We start from the raw sequence: 21,868 nt of genomic DNA on the forward strand, positions 1-21,868 counted from the left end.
CTCGTTTGTATGCATCTTTGCTCCGGATTTGTTTAACAGAAAGTTAGATGCTACTCTTAACTTTCGTCCCATTTAAGAGAGCTTGCATTTTTATTTCACAAACAAAAGCAATACACACAATTTCAGCCTGGCCCATTATGCATATGGACACAGCCACACATATCAACTTTTTCCAAAACCCATCAAAAAAATTCATAAGGTATTAACGTCAAATCGTTATTTCGCTTTACGGCACAAAAGGGATAAGCTATATTTGTGTTACCTTCTCTATATAAATATCAACTTGAGGTCACAAAATCCATAACCCAAAAGAGAGAAACTTCAATGTCACAGAAAAGAAACACACATATAACAGAAGAAATCATGAAGAAACCTTCTCTTCATCAACCAATTCTCTTCTTCTTCTTAGCAACTCTTCTCCCATTAATCCTGACCGTCCATTCTCAACCCTCTCCATCACCATCACCATCACCATCACCATCACCATCCCCATCAGACGACTCAGATTTCATCCAGAGGAGCTGCAACACCACGTTATACCCTGACGTATGCGTCTCCTCTCTCTCAAACTTCTCAACCTACGTCCACAACGACCCAGCACTCTTGGCTCGAGCCGCAATCTCCGTCACTCTCTCCAATGCTCTCGAGTTAGGCAAATACCTCTCCAACGTCTCTACTCTCCTTGAAATCCACGAAGATGGTGGCCACCACCCAACCGCAGCAGCAGTTTTTCATGACTGCTTCGAGAACCTAAAAGACGCAGTTGATGAAATGAGAGACTCTATGAAACAGATGAGGGATTTGGTCACCACTGGCTCGCTCGAGTCTTTCAGGTTTCAGATGAGTAACGTGCAGACTTGGCTTAGTGCGGCTTTAACCAATGAGGAGACTTGTACAGACGAGTTTAAAGATGTTCAAGATGAGCCGAGGAAAGATGAGGTGTGCGCTCGGGTCGATGGCGTCAAGAAGCTGACTAGTAATGCGCTGGCCCTAGTTAATCGATGTGTTGATAATGCGATACATTGATTATTATTGATCAAATATACTTCTTATTTTTTACTTAAAAAATAAATTATTGGTTTCTTTTTTGCTTTTGTTTCTCACGCGTGCATGATAGAGATGTATAATAAGATAATTCTGTTTGTTATTGGCTGAATAGAAGTTCTTGTTAACGCTTTTCGTTTGTGGAAATTACTAAAATAAAGTGTGAAAATTATTAGTAGTCTATTATTTTATTTTACAGAAGTCGATTAATTTTATTATATTAATTTGTCTTTTTAACAAATATAAATCGTTTCTGAACTTCTAAGGTACAAAACTGTATGAACTGAAAAATAAATTTGCCTTTATCTCAATTTAAATTTAGTGGTAGATAACATAAGTATTTGACATTGTGTGGTTTAAATGTTGATAACAAAATATTGAAAAATAATACAAGAATTTAGAAGAATCTGGGCAAAAGAGATTTTCAATAATGCTAGGAACATAAACAAGTTAAAACGAGTCAAACGCAAGTCAGCAGTTACCAGCTAAACCTATATCACACGATATATGTTTTGGATACATATTTTGAACCAATCAATAAGTCACATATTATTGATATCTAATGGTAATGATACAAAAATAAGTATACAATATGGCTAATGTATGCATGCGCTGTAACTCCGCCACTACTACGCGGACGTTATATGTCAATGGCCGACAATCTATAGAGCCATTGCAATGGGTTACAACATGTATATGCGTTACACATGCATATGCTTACCTTTTTTTCTCCCATTTCCAATTTATTTTATTTGTATTTGTGTCACTACCGTACGTACATGTATATATTTCCAATCAAGTGCGAGAATATAAATGATAAAATATAGTGTTTGGTTCACCAAACGCAGATTCGTGTACATATGATTATTCATAATTTTCATACACCAACCGTAAGTGCTTTTATGCATATTATCAATAATAATACATATATATGATTGTGGGAAGATCTTCATTAACATATATAGTAGTATCAAAGTTTATGAGATTCAAACTCAAAAGCAATAAATGATACCTTTTGGTTCATGGCTTAATTATATAATGATCTGAGTTTCATGGAGACTAGTGGCACCTATGGCTGAGAATTTAGTTAGTAAAGCAATGAATCTTATAAACCGAGCGTTTAGCTGTTCATGCACTCTTTAGATGACTATGCGTCCAACACGGTTATATTTAAACAAGAAAAATAGAAAGTGAACCATCACTCTTTGATTAATTGGTATTCTGCATTCATTTTTCTTCATTTCGCTGCGTTCTTTAGTTAATTTGTTTACGCTGCTGTACAGTATATGTGAACCCCAAACGTATGGTCCATTTTAAAAAAGGAAATTCATTATAGAAAACCAAAGTTATACATACATTTATATTTAGTTGGAAGTATGTGTTAATGAAACAAGAACCCGTGACCCCTAAAATTGACCACAATCTCATTTCTTTGTCGCTATAGCACACAGGACACAATAGAAACTCTGTCACACTTGGCCGACTTAGGTCTCATGCTATTCCAATTTATAAGATAGTGATTAATATATTGTACAACCACATAAGTCGCGTCTATTGTATAGCATTCATATCTAACTAAGCAGTTTTATATAAGCTACACTGAATAATAATGTTCGTTTGGTAGAACATGCCATCAAATTCCCATAAAATATCATGAATACAATTTTAATTGATATTAAAAAATTTAAAGATTCCCAGTGATATAAGTAGTACATAACCATAAAACCAAGTACATATTTCTTATAAGAATTTGTTTTTACCTTTTAACTCAAAAAAATATTTTTTTCTTTACAAGAATGTAAATAATATGCATAAAGTTTTTAGTAGATTATAGGTTTAGAGCATCTTTTATATTTTTCTCTAAAATAAAGATCTCTATTATAGATGTGGATTTGCTCCAATGTATGACTTTATAATACAATTTTTCTATTTTAAAGAAAAATATAGAGGAATGTTATTTTTGTCTCTATATTTAAAGGTAAAAATAACACATCTCTATATTGTTCTTTGTAAATAGAAGAACTCTATTATAAAGACATACATTGGAGCAAATACACATCTATAATAGAGATTTTTTATTTTAGAGAAAAATATAAAGATAAAAACAGAAGTGGGTTGGAGATGGTCTTATAAGAAATCATAAGATTACTCTAGATCCAAAGCATGAAATAATTTTGAATGGCTAAAAAAAAAGTCAAAGTGTCGTCGTAGTATTTACCATTCAGGGAGAAAAAGTAGAGAAAAATAAGAAAACCACAAGAGCAAATAGGTATCGGAATTAGGGAAGAAATGATTCACGAGACGCACTGAGACAACAGTCCTTTCGGTTTCTTGTCGCAATCTCAAGGGCCTATCTCTGTTGGATCTACCTGTAATTTATTGCTTACTGATTGACACGTGTTCATCTTGTGAACATGTTTTTAGTTTCCTTTCTAAGTCGATGAACTCCTACAAATTTTAAATTCAGCCGCCAGTCATAATGTGTCTAATCCATTAATTTATGATGTAAACGTCAAACAAAATGTAAATTTTATGTGTTTCAACGTTTCGTCAGATAGTACTTATACTACATATAGATCACTTTCAGAAATCTACAATGTATGAAAACATTATGCTCTTTACTCATCAGTCCTCAAGGTTATACATATATGCACAAAATTCTTTATACATATGTTTTCAATATATATATTATATAAGTAGTAGGGATTTCATGCAATCTATCATTACTAGTTTTATATTTCATTAGGACGTCTTTGGTATCTAGAGGAATCGCGGATCGACCATTAAATTTTGTTAATAAGTGAAATGCATTAGTTCTACGTTCCTAAGACCACCCGCAACGGTGTATTTTGAGAGTTCCTTAACACATAATCCTAGACTAATTGGAATAAAATAATATTAACTAAGCTTAGTTTGATAAGGAGCAGTCCTAAATTAAGAGGTTTTAAAGAGCAAATCCTTAGTGACGTGGTAAGTTCTTTTCCGATCATCATCGGAGCTAACGTCTTCCGATCACTTATAGAAACCACTTTTAAAACTCAGTAAAAGATTAAAATTGCTATAAAAACTTGAAAAAAAATTAAAAAAAAAAATAACTTATAGAAACTACTTTTAAAATTGATTACAAGATTAGAATTGCTATAGAAACTTGAAAAAATAACTTATTGAAACCACTTTTAAAACTCATTAAAAGATTAGAAATATTGCTATAGAAACTTGAAAAAAAAATTAAAAAAAAAACTTATAAAAACCATTTTTAAAATTGATTACAAGATTAGAATTGCTATAGAAACTTGAAATTTTTTTTTTTAAAAAAACTTATAGAAACCTCTTTTAAAACTCATTTAAAGATTAGAATTGCTATAGAAAATTGAAAAAAAAAATTGAAAAAAATAACTTATAGAAACAATTTTTCAAATTTCTATTAAATCATGTTATAAATAAAAAAATTTAATATCACTTTTTTCTAAAAATATAATTTTTTTATTAATAAGAATTCCAAAAGTGAGACTCACCATTGGACTTACATATTGGATTAGAGTCCTTAACTATTAGAAAAAAGAAAAAAATAGTAAAATAAGCCAAAAGACTCCACGGTGAGCCTCACCATTGCGGATGCTCTAAGGGTTCACCACTACTGTTTCCAGTCGAATCTTCTTTGTCACATCGTGAATGGTCTTAGACTAAATATAGACTGTATCACTGGATCATGTAAAGTCTTTAAAAGCCCAAAGTATAAACCGAATGGAATTAGCCATCGATAATATAATTCCAATTCTTTTTTATTTTCTATATTGGACAACGAACACTCTAAAATAACCTGCGATGTTGATTATCAAGCAAACATAAACATATTGTACTTTTCTAAGTTTACATACATATATTGTTTTTTACAGTATAATATATGTATAAGTGTTCAAATCCTCCGTAAAGTTTTTTTAAAAAACAAAAGTAAACACTAAAAAGAAAATCAGGAGTGGTATCTCATTACCTTGAGCATAGTATCCACATATATATAGATCTTTTCGAAGTTAATTTAACTGTTACATAGTCTAAATCTATGTTGCACGGAAGCTTCATCGGACGTCCGCTTCCCGCTTCGGAACCGGAATCGGAATCGGAACCTTGTGGAAGCTTGCGGAATCTCGCTTCCAAAATGTTTCTAAAATATTCTCTTTAAAAACCTGTTGGAAGCTTACGATTCCGTTTTGGAATCACGCTTCCGTTTTTTAAAAAAAATGCAATGTATATCAATAAAATATAAAACTATAGTTTTAATCTATATAAAATAAAATTAATAGTAATGATTATTAAGTTATAAATATACAAATATCAAAAATAATACTATAAATTTTCTTTATGCATTGGGATTTTTTATTAAAGATATAGCACATATTGAAATATATTGTGTCAATTTTTTATGAAGTATTAAAAATAATTAATATAATATTTGTTTGTAAACTAAATTATGTGTATTTTTACAGTTTTAATATAAAATCATTTCAAAATTATTATAAATGAATAAATGTTTTATTTCAAATTTAAATAATATAATTTTAGTCCTAATTTTTTAAAAAAATTTATATATATATATAGATATAGATATAGATATACGCTTCCAACACGTACCCGATTCCTAATATTTTAAAAAATCTCGCTTCTGCGCTTTCTTACGCTTCCGCTTCCACGTACCCGCTTCCGTTTCCATGTAACATAGGTCTAAATAATTAAGCATTTAAGCACCATAGATCCATCTAAAATCACAATGAAGACTATACTAAAGTTAACCATGATCTAATCTAATTAATGACAACTGCAATTTCAACTTTCAAAGCTTATATAACATAAATGTATAGTATATCAATTCCTCCAACCAAACCCACATTACATTGATTTTGTTATTCTATGTCCAAAACAATCCATATGCAATCCATTACATGGACAATAAAACTATATCATATAAACATCAACACGCCAGCAAAAACCAAAGTCTCCCCATGCAAAGTCAACATTAATGAAACACAAAGTCAAAGACCAGCATTGACCGGCACTCCCGCAGCAGTAATCCAATAATTCCCGTCCAAGAAATTCTCCACCGTGAACTTCCCCGCCTCGGCCGCCGTCTTCAAAACATGATAACCTGGCCACCTAACTCTACCGGAGACACTTGCTCCGGCGCCAGTGTTACCATATTCTCCGTAATAAAGAGTCCTCAAAGCAAAGTCACCGCTCCAAGGCAACCACCCCGCCGGATTTAGCATCTCTCCGAGACTGCATTTCATGAAAACCGTCCTCGAATACTGCTTCCACGGCCTTCCTAAGTACGTCTCCGCCGCTGTAGACACCGTCGAGCTCTGGATGACGAAACCTGTGTTCTCGTTAGGATCTTTGCGGGACTGAGCCGTGATAGTGTTTTTCTGGCCGCTCATGGGTTTACGAGCGTAGATGTTGCAGTTTTGGAGGACTGCGGTTGCGTCTCCGAAGACGAAGTCGACGGTTCCGTAGACGTTGCAGTTTTTCAAGAAGTGACGGCGGGAGTGAAGGTAGAGAGTGTCTTGGTAGCCTTTGAAAGAACAGCCGTAGAATACGGAGAAATCTGATCCTGATCGGAGAGCCACCGCCTGGTGCTTCTCCGGTCCCGCAGTGTTCTCGAATGTTATGTCTCGTGCGATAAAACCGCTGCCGGCAACAGCTGTTGGCGGGTTAAAAGAAATAAAATATATCATTTGTTTTACCAAACAAAAAAAATATATCATGTTGCTAAATAATAGTTCAAGAGTTATTATACATTTATATATTTTTGGTTCAAAATTCAAGAGTTATATCTAAAGGGTAAATTATGTGTTTAGACGTTAAAAAAGAGAGCAAAATATTAACATATTAAAAAAAAATTTGACAGAAGAAATTATATACTTTGAAAATAAAAAATTATTGAAAAGTTATGAAATAATACTTGGCGAAAATTTATTAACTAGTAGCTAATTCATGATTAAAACTTAAAAGTAATTTTAGTTAGTATTAAAAGTTTATAGTAGTATTTTTTATATAAAAAAATTTATGTATATGTGTGAACAATCGATATAGTTAGCAATAAAGACTACTTGAAAAAGTTATTTTTTTGATATTATATTTAGCACGGACGACGTACCAAAAGTTGCGGACCGAAACGTCGTCGTGCCATCTTTAACGTTCCTACTACCGGTGACGACGGTAGAGTCGATGCCGTCACCGATAACCATCACGTTCTTGACTGATTTCTTGATCTCCACGTTTTCTCGGTAAACGCCGGCTTTAACGTATATCACAAGTCTCTTGTTTCTCCTTGGAAGTTTGGCTGCTGCGTTTATCGCCTGTTGAATACTTGTGTAGTGACCCGAACCGTCTTTAGCTACCACAAGATCGGGTTTAGCCGTGGTTACTGAACCTTCCAGAAGTTTACGGTCGGTAAGAGGGATCCACGAAGGAAACTGGTTGTCCCAAAACATCAATCTCCGACCACCACCACCACCTCCTCCGCCGCTACTTCCTTGCTTGTTGAATTTTGTGAACGCTGTCCCTGGATGTTTCTCGGCAACCGCCTCAGCCGCGGCCTTTGAAACCGCCAGAGAGTTGCTTATCGATTTAGTGAGGTTCCGGTGAACGTGTATAGGGAAATATTTTGAATAGGAAGACGTTAGATTAAAATCTTTAAACCCGTTTTTGCAAGTGTCTTGATTAGCTATGGCAGCGCTTAATGAGGTTTGTCTATCATGCGCTGAAAAGTTAAAATCATATGATCTCCGAGAGTGGTTGAGTTGGTCTATGGTGTCTTCGTAAAGCTCCAAGCAGTCGAGCAAAGCTGACTTGGCATGTTTGTGGAAAGAACGACGCCGTTTCACCTTAGAGACGAGGCGGTGTAGGTGAACGGCCTGGTCCATGGTCGAGCTAACCACAAGGTCGTGGAAAGCGAGCCCATCGGTTTGGTAGTCTAAAGTGTTGAGAGGTGAATTAGATATGTGGTGGGCGCAGACGTTAGGGTATGGAGTTTCTTTGCATGAAGTGATGAAATAGGCATTGGTATGAGAGATTGATAGGACGTAAATCACTGGTATAATATATTTGGTGTATAAACATCTGGGAGGTTTGTGATCCATTTGGGGATTTGAAAAGTATGAATAGAGAATTATTGGATTAGAAAGTGTATATTGTGGTTTCATAAATCATAAGGAAGTAAGAGTTATATATAAACGTATGAAAGTATATGCAAATGAATGGATACTCTTTAGCTCTCATAAATGCATATACACGTGTGCAACCACGTAAGCGAGTGTGATGTATGATTGAATTTTGAGGAAAACTTGAAACTTCAATTTGTATCCTCACATTGTTATGGTTTATTTTGTTATAATACAATGTAGAAACATTTTTACGTGGTTAGTTAATAACTTATAAGATGAAACAACAATGTTAGACATATGTATGAAATAAGAAGATAATATTTGAAGAATCAAAGTTAGCTATGGCCATTGGTTTGAACTTAACACAAACAACTACGTAGGAAAGGAAGCTCAAATATCACACAAACCATGTAAAGAAACTAGTTTTTGATTTTACAAGTGCACGAGGCTGATGGTTTGCCACATGTGTAAGAAGTTTGAGATACATGGACCTTTCCCGTAATGCCAAATGTCACAAAACCTGAGACTTCAAATGGTGATAGAAATTCGATTATTATGAAACAAATTTAATATATAGAAAGAAACAAACGACGTAAATAAAAGTTGAAAGAGTGATTTAAAATAGTATAATATCTATCTGAATAAACTAATCATATATATATAATAAGAGAATGTAAAGATGAATGGTTAGAAAAGATGATGAAAATTAGAAATTCTATATTAAAAATGAGATGAAACCTAAATAATAAAAAAGAACCTACAAAAATTTAGCGTAATAATTAAGTATAAAGTATTGGCAAAGATGTGAAACTATATGATAATTAGCAAAGTTTTGTTTATTGTATATAACATGATTTGTTAACTTTTTAAAAATATAATTTTTCATGTGTTCGCTACACCATTAAATTGCATACTGAATTATATATATGTATTTTCTAAGAGAATGCCTATACTGGTACAACACAATTTTGTGTGAATAATGATGAAATAAAGTTATTAGAACTCTGCTTCTCCAACCACAAAACCACATATCACCAATAAAAAATCTAAAATTGTTATGATGTGAAATCCACCAACCAAGCGTTAGGGTGTTACTCAGAAAGTGTTTTAAGTACATATCCAAATCAGAGGTCGAAGGTTTTCAGACTTTGATCACTCACATGAGTTTCGTGTAAGCTTGACCAAATTAAAGTATTTGAAAGTTTGATTCAATCCGTCTTTTGTGAAATCATTTGTTTCCTCGTTGTTACAAGTTTTCTTACTTTATCCTTTAATTAATGTGTTTAGGTCTATAGAAAACGACACTTTGATCTGCAGTTTTTTGTCACGTAGCTAAATCATAACAATTAGTCATGCGCTTAACTCCAAAAGAAACTATGGAAGTCATATATATATGACAAGTTTTAAAATTCTAACGTACATTGTTGACAGTAAAAAGAATAAAAAGAAAGCAGGTATATATAGGTATATAACATACATACATATAAATTTTTGTAACAAAAATAACTAAAGTAAACCTTTTTACAAAAAAAAAAACAAAAAAAAAAAACTAAAGTCGATGAAATTCCTTTCTGTAGTGTTAAGCATTTAGAAATTCAAAGTTCTATCGTATTAATTCTGGAAGTATCTTAAATCTGTGACTCGCAATCAAGATCGACATCTAGGAGCTGCAGGATCGAAGGCTTTCGCGGTATGATATGCTTTTTATAATTAGAAAACAATACATTTACTAGAATAAGAATATTTTTCTAAAATAAAAAAGAAATAGAGTTTAAAGACTACTATTAATATATATCTAAAGGATTATAAATCATTTTTTCATTTACATGATCAATATAAACATTAAAATATATATTTGGTTTAATAGCGTTTTGCTCTTAAGTTTGATTGCTTTATTGAAAGTTAGTTGGCGTTTGTTGTTTATTCACAACATATCACATAAGCGTGGAAATTAGATGATGATTCTACATTGGGTATACAGCTTACGAACATTTAGTGCCAATGGAAGACAGTTATAGTCCAATGATTATGTCACATTTCATATCTAAGTATGGTCATACGTACACAAGAAAAGAAAAACGACACACTAATGGAAATAATCTGTCGCTAATTAAAATACAAAAGTGATAGATGGCGGTAGAACTTGTTGTTTGGTCGTCCATCATATTTTTTTGTACAAAGAGTTTATTTACGTAACTTGTCAAAGATTGGGTGGTATATTTAAAGATATCCAAATCGATTATAAATACGAAGGAGATTGTTGAAAATGAAAGTGAATGAACTACAATTTTCACATAGATTTTACGAAAGTTTTGTCTAGGAACCAGAAAAGTGACTATAAAACATGCTATTGTAAGAGAAAATAGATCATATATACCGAAAACTATATTTACCGACATGACGCACGTATGTAGAAGCAGCTAAACTTATGATTAAGAGTACAAGCTAAGACTACTAGTTTTGCAATATAGAGATGATAGATCAGGAAGGTACTATTGGGAGCGGGAGTTTGTCTTCAGTCAGCTCGAATGGTTTGTTACGTAGAAACCGACGAAAATTACTTCTTATATGATTAATGATAAGAAGCGGCTTTGAGACAAAAGGCTTTGTGTGTTGCTTATCGTGTGTTTATGAATGTGATAGACAGTAGTGCGGGTGGTGGTAGTGGTAGTTCGTTAGATGAGTTTGGTGTTTTCTTTTGGACTTATCAAGAAAATATGTTAACTCTCTCACTAGCTAGTAGCTAGCCTTTTCATATGCATTGCTTTTTATCGTGAAAAGTACTATTAAATCTTTGTAGAGAGCAATCACTATGTAATTTCTGTATATGGTCACTATGTTTCGTTTTCATGTGGATCATATAACAGATTTATACTGACTGTAGTCCAGTTTTCTTTATCATGGTCATGTGTATGCACGTCCACTCAATTATTTTCACGTCGTATCTGAGAATGTTTGAGTAACTTGGATCTGAATTCTGAAATATTCGATAGTTTAATTATTCTATATTTGATACTTAAAAAAAAGAAAGAGAAAATGGATCGTAAGAAAGATATACTCAAAAGGAAATAAAATGGATGGTGTCCTTAAGTGGAGTCGAAAGGTGACAGAAGCTGCATTCTAAATATGGAAGGTCCGGTAGGAGAATTCGGGTTTTATACGACTCTACCAATCTTCAGGTTTCCTTATTCAATTTTTCTATATTCATTACGAAATCAAGTCAAATATATTTTGTGAATGATTCGTCTTCTCTTTCAGATCTTTTACTCCCTTTCGACTTCAAGATCGACATCTCTCCTTACATTTTTTTGTTATTTGAATGTACAATTGGGGTTGTCCATATATAGATTGTGGTATAGTTAATAAAAGCATGCAGAGACGGTGGTCAACCACCATTCTAGATAACCAACTGAACGATTTAGATTGTGTTGTATGTATGTATTCTTCTTGGTTATAATAATATTTTTTTGTTAAATAAAACTATGAGATTTGGTCAGTGGATCGCATCCATTTGAAGAAGCTTAAAGCATAACCAATCTTAACACGTTGAGTTATCAATAAAGTTGTTAGATGTTAAGAGACGGAACTTGCAAAATCATTGAACTGCAATAACAAATCTTAATCATGTACGTAATACATGTAAAATAACAAAACCGAGAAAGACAAATCCAAGTATAAGCTTCACGATAACTCATGAAATATGAAAGCCTCCCCGAGACTCTTAATTATTCATAGTTTCATTTAAATGAGAAGAAACAAAGCATCCCAAAGAACTAGACAAAGAAGTGTATGATTTGAGACCGTTGCACTTGAGCCGCCTTTTTATGTTATGACGGTGGGGGCTGATCGGCCCGTGAACTCCTCCATCTTGGACAGTTTCAGAGCTATGTCCACCTGTGAATCACACAAATCAAACAACAATTTAGTATTTGATGAGAAATTACTCTTTTTTAGTATTAGTAGTTTTGAAAGGTTTTCTTAAACATCTGACCAGAGGAGACAGAGCTTCATGGGACTCTCGTCCGGTTTTAGAAGCATCCTTCTCGTACTGTTCAATGTAGAGTCGGATGGTTGCTCCTTCAGAGCCAGTTCCAGACAGACGGAAAACCTTCACATGATATTTTTTAGATAGAGCAAGAGAGGATTACTAACTTTTTCATTTTCATGTTTGATACAATATCCACATGTTGTTATGCTTTATAGTTGAGGCTCAAAAACCGAAGAAAATAATGGACTTACAAGTCGTGATCCATCTTCAAACAAGTAACGGATTCCCTGGTGCTTGGAGATGGAGCCATCAACTGGATCTTTGTACTCGAATTCATCCGCACTCGAGACGTTAGCCACGTCCGAACGAATTCCTTTCACCATCCTGAATAAAATCGATGTCAGAATAAGATAGTACCAAACTGATGACAACCTTTTGATTGCACTTTAGGGATTTCGAACAAGTGGAAGTGTGTGTACTTGTTGACTTCAGGGATTGAAGATTGCAATTTGACCAAATGCTCCATCAGTTCCTTAGCTTTACCTGCGTCTACATTCTTTTGGGAGACAAAAAAAATTTAAGATATCACAAAAGGGTTCTTTTTGTTCCGCATGACATGGTATTATACAATCACCAAACTTGGCAACTTTTTACCTCATAGTCGTAACGAGTGTAATAGTGACGGCCATAGGTTGCCCAGTGTTTGCGGACAATGTCTTCAACCGTCACCAATTTAGCGTCACCATCAAGAGTTTCCTTGTTCTTGTGAGCAAGTATGGACAGCCACGCAAGAACTGCCCAAATCCCATCTTTCTCACGGATATGGTCCGACCCTGTAAGAGATCCATATTTCAGAACCCTATCCGTTGTTTTTAAGTTAATACCAGATGTGTGAGCGTGGAAAGAGAGACTAACCAGTTCCAAAACTTTCTTCCCCACAAACAGAACACATTCCAGCATCCATCAGATTACCAAAAAACTTCCAGCCTGTTGGAACCTGATATTTGATTTTATAAGAGGCGTGAATTGGTTGATGGAGTTAGGAGGAAAATAATCAGGATGGAAGTTGCACGGTGACATGTACCTCAAAGAACTTCAAATTCAAGCTCTTTGCAACGACATCAAGAGCTGCTGAGGTCGGCATGCTCCTGCAATAAGAAACGGAAGTTAACAATTGAGCCAAAAGTAAGTAATAAAAGCGCTATATACACAGAATTCTGCAAAAACTAAAGAAAGCTTCCGAGTGTATAATACCTTGCAACACCTTTCAAACCAGTGCTGAAGTAAGGTATGGCCCCAACAGCATTTGCAGCAATTATAGCAACCGAATCAGATGGAGTTACAAAGAACCTGCAAAAGAGGAGACGTGCTTAAAGTTCAACACTACTTGATATACCCGTTCCATGTATGTATCTAACTTAAAAAGAGCATTAGCAAGCTACCTTTTACCAAGGATCATGTTACGGTCTGCATCACCATCAGCCGCAGCACCAAACTCTGGAGGTTCAACTCCGGTGTCGGATTTACCTAATCCCATTCGTGCCACAAGCTCCTTAGCATAGGTCAGATTGGGATCGGGATGACCTCCACCAAAGTCCTCCTACAAAATGTTGTATAGTGGTAAATATGAGGCTGTAGATGTATTTGTAATCATTTTAAGAATAGCATTTATTGGTTGGACAAAAATAAAACCTTGGGTACGCAGTTCAATAGAGAACTTTCTTGCGCACCGAGTTCTTCGACAAAGATCCGATGTGCATAGGCTCCAGCAACTCCATGCATTGCATCATAGCTTCAGAGAACAGGGTAAAAGATAACATTAGAGCGATGGAAAATATTATACAGAAGTTAACTCCAGTAGAAAAGGTTAAGGCACCAGTTCAAGCTACATACCAGAATGAAAACTTTGGAGATGAAAGCAACTTCCGGATGGATTCAAAGTCGAAGATTGACCTTAAAGGAGTGAGAAAAATATTTTTAGAAAGATCACAGAGATTGCACATAGACCACAGAGGGAATCATGCTCTCAAATTTAGGAAGCACTCACTTCATTAGTTTAACGTAGTCATCAGCGGAATCAAAAACTTCAACATCAAACTTTCCTTCAGGTCCTTCAAAACTGGATACGCCAATGGCAGATATATCAACCTGTTTCAGTTAATCACAGATACGATTCAATGAAAAAAGCAGTTGATGGAATAAATGCTGTCAAGTAAGCGGATTCTTCAGAATGTTAGTTACAATGGGTAGATCTTCTGCTATTGGGTACTCCTTGATCGTCTTAGTGTTCTCGTAAATCTTATCAGTGATTGATTCAGGAGCAGGTCCCCCGTTTTCCATATTGTATTTGATTCCAAAATCCTGTATCACGGAATCAACTATTAGTCTTCTCTCAACTGAAAGGGGCAGCAGACAAAAGATACAGAACAAGAACAGGACGGACCTCAGTAGGGCCACCAGGATTGTGACTTGCTGTTAAAATAAATCCTCCTGTTGCCTTCGATCCCTGTAACCGGGGACTGAGGTTAGTGTCTCATCACCATCATTTCATTTTTCGGTCAGGCAGAATAATAAAAAAAACAAATGCAAAGATCACTACAAACATGAGATCAGAGAAAGATATCTCACATCAGCTCCTGATCTTTCACGAATCACAGCCGATACAGCAGGAGTTGATAAGAGAGTGTTTTTACCAACCCACACACGTCGCACACCGTTAGCTGCTGCCATCTTAATAATGATCTGTTAAGATAGGAAACCAATTTGTATGAATCATCTGGAATAGCAGGAACCGGGTTTCAACATGAGCAGGTCAAACAAACTCCAAAAAAAAAAAAAAGCCTCCAAGCAAGTTTCAGAGATTATCTTCAAAGACAAACAGAACCTCAACATCTGCGCTCTCTAGCTGTTCCTAATGCAAATTTTATTGATAGATTTGATAACTTAAGTTTCATTATTCAATGGCGTGTAGCAACGTAACATGTAAGTTCCTTCCAAAAGATTGTAAATACATGAATATATCAATACACAAGTATAAGCATTCAACCAAAATTTGGAAGAAAAGTGATGAAACTGGTGTAACCTGAACAGCATCATTTGAGTAATAACGGCCATCACCAGAGACCACAAGAGTGGCACCTGCACAGAAACTCATTGAAATGAGCAGAGAAATCTGGCTAGGAACAGTTACGTTACAAGCAGCCACTCAAATTAGAAATGAAAAATCTAACCTTTGACTTTCTCTGGAGTAAGAGCATTAAAAGTTGATTGGACAAAGTTGTGTAGGTAATTGGGTTGCTTGAACACTTTCACCTACACAAGACATAATACCCAATCAGAGATAGCAGAAGGTTGATGATGGTGATGAGTGCATAAAGATAGATAGATACACATGGCACATGACATGACTGAACCGTGAGTCTCAATAAAACTTGATTTACGAATTTGCTTATCCATCGAAAGATCATTTTATACACGAACAATGAATGATATAATTAAAGATCTCATCGATTCAACCACGTAATATCAAACTCTATTTATAATTGTGCTCATATTTAAACATACTTTCCACGTTTGATCCCAAAATAAACAATTTAGAGAAAACCAATCCAAATATTTACGCAAATTTTGTAATCATTCAGCTATATCATATGGGATCGATCAATGCATAGATCAAATCAAAAAAATTCAAATCTAAAACGAAATGCTAATCTCACTTAGAATCTAGTCATGAGAATCTAAACAGATCGGATCCAGAAGAAGATTTTGGATGGACGAACCTTCTTACGGAGACCAGAGGTACCAGGTTTCTGGCCATCGATGGGGGAGGTTGAGACGAGAGAGACCTTGAAAACCATATCCTTCTTTGAGGTGAAGAAGAAGAAGACCAGATTTCGATTAGTTCCTGGAGAGGTTGAGAAGAGACGAGAGTGATGATATCTATATATATAGAGAGAGAGTATGATCGACGCAAAGAAGTTTGCTCAAGCTTAGACGAGACAGTGACACGTGTGGCTCCTCTCTTTTTTTAACTCTTTTACAGTTTTACAGACAGTCATAAGAAATCTCAGCCGTTGAATTTTGGGTCTATGCATTTTACTTTTTCCTTGCGTAACATTCCAAAAAGATTTTTTTGTCGACTGCACATAGAATTATATCAAAACTAGGGTCGGCCCGTCTACGGGCGGAATATTAGTTAATTTAATATTCACTAAATGCTCGAGTTGAAATTTGTTTTAAGATTCAAGAATTTGGTTATCTGTTATGTCTTACTTATTAGTATGCGGTGGTATAGTTGTTTTTCGATTATTCTTGCTTTGGTATTGTATCAAATTAACTAATTGTCTAATTCATAATTATAGATGTACAAATGTGGATTTGTGATAAAGTTTGATGACAATACTGTTTTTTTTTAATTCTTATTCATAGTAGAGTGTGCATGTGTCAGAAAGAGGCATGTAACAACTTTTATGTTTTTGTGTATGGATTTTAAATATATATTATTTTGTATAATGCATAATTGCTCTACAACATTTGCTTGTAGACTAAAAAAATTGTTTTCTATATTTTTAAAAGAGAAAATATTTAGTCTAGAATATAACATGGACATATATATTGACTATATATAGAAGTTAGATGTTATTTTAAAATGACATATGTATAAAGATTTTTCAACTATTACTTCACTGGCACAAAACATTTATAACTGTAAATACCTTCTTTTAAAAGCAAAACTAATAAAAGCGTGTACAATAAATGTATTTTGATATATATTATATGCATCAAGTTATAAAGGTTGGAAACATTGCAAAACTGTTTGGAGCAAAGTTTTTAACTTCTCGATCTTCATTTTGACGTCAGTTCAGTGTCGGCCCTGGCCACAAGCAGAAGAAGCATGGACTTCCAGCTGACACGATAATAAGTATTTTTACGGTCACATATATATAAAAAGTGACTTTAGCCTAGTGGTTCTAAGAGAAATTATCAGTGCTAGAGGTGCTGGGTTCAATTATCCTTAACTGCATTCATTTATTTTGACCCTAAATATAAAATGGGACACGTATCACTCCCAGAACATACGAATTGATAACGTGGCTTCACGGGAGAGAGGCGAACATTTCTTTATATATATAGATTCTAGCCTTTATTTTCACTTCTGTATACCAAAAGAGTTGTATTTTCACAATCGTGCATGGATCCACAGGATATTCTGTTAGAATATTCTTGCGTAATTTTATGTAATATAATTATTTTGTCTCGCTTTTGTGTATTTGGCCTACGTGACAATCATACTATTGTGTCTTTCATTCAAGAACGCAACTTCTTTCAAACGGGTCTTAGTCTCTGACTGAGTAGCCTAAGAGAGCTCTGAGACATAACAATCCGTCTTTTAACACTGGACCAGGTCTTGGTCTTATAATAACGGTTTGGTTCTCACTGCCCATACCTCTCGTTCCTTTCCTCTATGAAATTACTGAAGCTATCTATGTTGATCCTTTGGCTTAAGAACATAATTCCAGTAAAAATACTTAGAATTGGGATTACCAAATTTCATGAGCTGGTAGCTTAACATAAGAGCAAAACTGAAATATAACTTTATTGTTTCCAGAAAAGAAAAACAAAAGAACATAAAACCCCAATTATCTCAAATTAGAAACAACATGCTCAACACCTTCTACAACTTGTTTGAACCTCATCATCCTAACCTCTCCCTAATTCTTCTGCTCAGGTTTCAAAAACTTTGTCATCAGAGAGCATAAAAAAGGCAGAGCTTTTCAAACATTTCTCTACACCCACAACGATAAATAGAGACTTACTTTCTCTTTGCTTATCGCTCCCCTCCCTCCCCCTCCCCCACCTGTTTTCACTTTAGTTCTTAAAAGCTGTCATTACTGACTCAGTCAATCTGCTGAGGTCCAATGACTCCACCTGGCTCTTCAGCTCCTCTATAACCTCGGGGTTGGCAGACAGAGCAGCAGCCCCTGCAGCAGCCAGAACTGCAGCGATGGCTACACCTTTGAAGTAGCCACTACCACTGGATAGTTTCCCAGAGATCACCTTGCAGCATTTGTCTGCATCTTTGTAAAGGGACTGGCTTCCACCACTTGCTCCTCCCTCAGCAAGAGCTTCCTCGTTCTGTTGTTTTAGTTGAACATCACTGGATCAGACTTGTTGTTAACAGTGAATTTTATAAAAGTAGTGTCAAACCTTTTGCCTCAGGCTCTTCATTGTTTTGTTGAGAGTGAGGGATTCACTAGGAGTCAGCTTGACAGAACGCTCCTTCCACTCGTCTATGAGCCTTTTGAGAACAGTCACACTTGCTTCCAGATTGTCGCTATAGAGATTCTCCTGTTAAACCCCACCCACAAACCAGAAACACCAGTAAGTAAAACATTCAGCCACAACTAACTCATATGTAGGATAAGAAGAATGAATCCTACCCAGTGTTTGCAGCAGTCAACATTTTGGGTTATGGCCCAGATAGCGACTGCAGCCGCTTCCTTGGCTAATACGGGATTCCCTGTAGAGGAACACATTACACATTTTAATTGCACCGTATTGTAGAGGACGTGTAGGTAGGCATTTTTAATTACCTTCCCCGGCTGCTTTCAGAGCAAAAGTGAATATTTGCTGAGTGGTTTGCTTCATTGCCTTGCTCCCAGGAGCACCAGCAAGAGACACTTCCTTCAACAAGGGATATATTGCCTCAAACCTCTCTGTAGCCTGTAAACGTCAAAACCAGACTAGACTTCAAAAATCAACCCTCTCATGCAACACAAGATTGTGTTGAAATTTCAATATTACTTTACCTTCACTCTCGCGGATGATGCAGGGAATGTAAGTCTCATCAGGACCTCAAACGAAGGAGGTGGAATCAATCTCTCTCCCTTCCTAACAGCCCCACTAACAAGAATGGTCCGGGCCTTCGGGTTGGACACGATCCTGAATGGAAAAAAACACAAAAACCAAGATTAGATAATCAGCACACATAAACTAGATATCGTTACAGAATCTTTAGTAATCACCTCTCAACCAACTGAAGGATGAGATCTCTTGACTGAGGATTGCAACTCTTGCTACTGACAACCGGTAACAAGTTGTGCGCCCACGATAACAAGCCTACTGATAGATCACCTTGAGAGGCCTGTGCATAAATTACGAGTAAAATTAATGCGAAATTAAATCTTTTTTACATAAAAAAATGTTTTGTTAGTCTTGGGTCTCTTAGATTCTAGTAAGGATAAATCTCCACACACCTGAGCCATCATCCAAACTGTAACTGGAAGCTTATCCTGTCCTTGATACTTGGGATTCTCCCTCAAAGTTGGCAATGCATTTGTTAGAGCATCAGGTTTCCTGCGCAATACCATTGCCACCGTCACAAATATCGCAACCTATCCATCAAATGAATCCAGAAATGATGACGTTAGTAACGCAATGGCGACTAAAAACAACTTCACCAGACAAATATTAATAAACTGATAAAAGTAGAATGGACAAAGATCATAAAGTACATGCATCCACAAAACAAACACAAATTAATTGGTATAATTTAGATAAAAAAGACAGCTACCTACCTGAGACTTTGAAGTAGCATGTTGTGCGCCCTTCTTACCACCCTTGGCGCCTCCTTGCTGTACAGCCAAGTCTGCAAGAATGCAATCCAAGGCCCACAATACAAACGATCCAAGTGCCTGAATAGGCCGTTGGTTGATCCAATCCGCTGATGTTTTATAAACAGCCTCAGGGATATGAGAGAGAGGAATCTGCATGAAACAACAAGATTCCAACTTTAAGAAACAAAAAGACAGAGAACCCAACAGAAAACTATAGTACTATGATTTACACAAGACACAATAAAAAAAAAAAAAAAAAAACAATGAAGTCAATATTTTTAAAAGCTCACATCGATAAGCTTAGACAAAGGAGACTCCTTGAACGTCTTCACCCACGGGAAATGAGATGAGGAGACTCCAGAGAGAGCTCTCCCAAAGTAATCAGCAAATCTCATTAGCTGAATCTCCGGCTGACTCGCATACGATTCCTACAAACAAACCATCAAAAGATTCGATTTTTAACTTACCAATCAAATCAGAATTTCAACTAACTCTACTACACATACCGAAGCTTCGACGAGGAACGCTTCGAGATTCGACGCGTCGATCTTCGCAGCAGCTTCAGCTAAAGTCACCTTAGGCTTCTTCTCCTTCTTCACCTTCGGCTTCTTAGCTCCCTCCACCTTCGCATTCTCCTTCCCAGCACCGATCTCACCCTCGCTGTCGCCGTAACCATACCCCTCGTCGTCGTAACCGTTGGATCGGCGCTTAGATCTCGCCAGATCGGAATCGTCCGAGGCGTCGGCGGCTTTCTTCGCGGCGAGGATCCGTCGACGGCGATCTTCGGCTTGCTCCTCGAGGGAGCGGAAGACATTGTCTCCGTTGGATAATGCACCGTTGGGAACGTGGGTTCCGGAGGTCGTTTGATCCGCCGGTTTCTGCTTCCGGTTGCGTTTCGGGTAGACTACTTTCTTCCATCCGTGGTCGGTGTGAGAGTTTCCGTTGGTGGTTTCGAAGGCATTGTACTCGACGGACTCGATCTGATCCATTTTCGGGCTGAGATTTCGAAATTGATTGGACTTTGATTTCTCTCCGGCGAGAAGAAAGAGAAACTGACGACAAGGAGGAGAAGACGGGATGACCGGAGGGAGATGTGTTTATAAATAGGTTTGAGGTGGGGAGATATTATTTTTTTTGTCAACCCATTTAGGTGGGGAGATATTAAAAAAGCAAAATGATTAAAAGAAATTTTATTAAAGATGTAAAAAAAACTTATTAAATCAAGGATTCGATGGGATTTCATTTTTTTTTCAAATCTCTAATTAACATTTATAAATTCTATATGAAATCCAAAATTATTGGATTAGATATTTGTATAAGTTTTCCCAAATTCTAGCTTATTGGAAAATATGAATTTTGTCAATAAAATTTACCAAATGGGATTTCGTGGCGTTTGGATGATATTTTACAGTACAAAAAAATAATGAATCTAAATAACACATCCCATAACGATGGTATTTGAAACTTTAAAAAAAAAAAATTACTTCACATTTAAAAAAATAAAATCAATCTGTTTGAAATAAGAGGAAATTACATGTTTACCACTTTTTATTTTTACCACCACTAATGAGATATTTTCAAAAATATTTTCTTCGTTAAGTGGCAAAAAACTCTTATGTCCTTGTTATTTATATATATAATAAATCATTAATTAAAAAAATAATAATAAAAACAATAAAAATAATAAAATAATAAAATAATAAAAAATTAAAAAAAAAATTACATTTTTTTTTATGTCTTCGAATTATACTTTTTCCAAATTCGAACTTTTTATAAAAAAAAATTTTGAATTTTTATTTTTATTTTTTTTAATTTCTTTTGGAAAAACGAAAATTATGTTTGAAACTATTTTTTAAAATTTTTATATATTTTTAAGTATTTATATATTTATTAGAATCATAAATTTCACTTTCCAAAAACCATACCCCACCCCTCAACTCTAAAACCTAAGTCTATATTAGTTAACCCTAAGGATATAATTGTATTTTACCCTTCATTAAAAGTGAAGGTAAAAGTGGTTAGTGTAAACATGAAAAGTGGTACTATGAATGTGGTATTTATGG

The 21,868-nt window shown here is 35.2% G+C and overlaps 4 protein-coding genes across 4 annotated transcripts; 1 reads left to right on the forward strand and 3 right to left on the reverse strand.

Annotated features, from left to right (window-relative positions):
- The first annotated feature begins 184 nt into the window (after positions 1-184).
- LOC103840788 (21 kDa protein) lies at positions 185-1,222 on the forward strand. The gene has a single exon (XM_009117305.3). The coding sequence runs from the start codon at positions 325-327 to the stop codon at positions 1,024-1,026; it is 702 nt and encodes a 233-aa protein (XP_009115553.1). The 5' UTR covers positions 185-324; the 3' UTR covers positions 1,027-1,222.
- A 4,641-nt stretch (positions 1,223-5,863) lies between these two features.
- LOC103840789 (probable pectinesterase/pectinesterase inhibitor 6) lies at positions 5,864-9,055 on the reverse strand. The gene is made up of 2 exons (XM_009117306.3): positions 7,193-9,055; positions 5,864-6,736 (listed from the first exon to the last, which is right to left on the reverse strand). Exons 1-2 carry the CDS (start codon positions 8,238-8,240, stop codon positions 6,072-6,074), a joined length of 1,713 nt encoding a protein of 570 aa, XP_009115554.1. The 5' UTR covers positions 8,241-9,055; the 3' UTR covers positions 5,864-6,071.
- A 2,724-nt stretch (positions 9,056-11,779) lies between these two features.
- On the reverse strand, positions 11,780-16,222 carry LOC103840790 (probable phosphoglucomutase, cytoplasmic 1). The gene is made up of 18 exons (XM_009117309.3): positions 15,969-16,222; positions 15,420-15,501; positions 15,272-15,327; positions 14,818-14,931; positions 14,633-14,695; positions 14,431-14,550; positions 14,237-14,337; positions 14,083-14,142; positions 13,882-13,981; positions 13,632-13,789; positions 13,444-13,539; positions 13,274-13,337; positions 13,105-13,186; positions 12,844-13,022; positions 12,669-12,745; positions 12,441-12,573; positions 12,193-12,309; positions 11,780-12,095 (listed from the first exon to the last, which is right to left on the reverse strand). Exons 1-18 carry the CDS (start codon positions 16,044-16,046, stop codon positions 12,024-12,026), a joined length of 1,752 nt encoding a protein of 583 aa, XP_009115557.1. The 5' UTR covers positions 16,047-16,222; the 3' UTR covers positions 11,780-12,023.
- Positions 16,223-17,737: 1,515 nt separating this feature from the next.
- On the reverse strand, positions 17,738-20,939 carry LOC103840791. The gene is made up of 10 exons (XM_009117310.3): positions 20,312-20,939; positions 20,096-20,233; positions 19,767-19,955; positions 19,446-19,583; positions 19,215-19,333; positions 18,999-19,131; positions 18,783-18,912; positions 18,630-18,709; positions 18,397-18,537; positions 17,738-18,324 (listed from the first exon to the last, which is right to left on the reverse strand). The coding sequence occupies exons 1-10, from the start codon at positions 20,792-20,794 to the stop codon at positions 18,058-18,060; spliced, it is 1,818 nt and encodes a 605-aa protein (XP_009115558.1). The 5' UTR covers positions 20,795-20,939; the 3' UTR covers positions 17,738-18,057.
- Between the last annotated feature and the right edge of the window lie 929 nt (positions 20,940-21,868).

Source organism: Brassica rapa, chromosome A09 (assembly GCF_000309985.2).
Source record: "Brassica rapa cultivar Chiifu-401-42 chromosome A09, CAAS_Brap_v3.01, whole genome shotgun sequence".
Classification (NCBI taxonomy): Eukaryota; Viridiplantae; Streptophyta; class Magnoliopsida; order Brassicales; family Brassicaceae; genus Brassica; species Brassica rapa.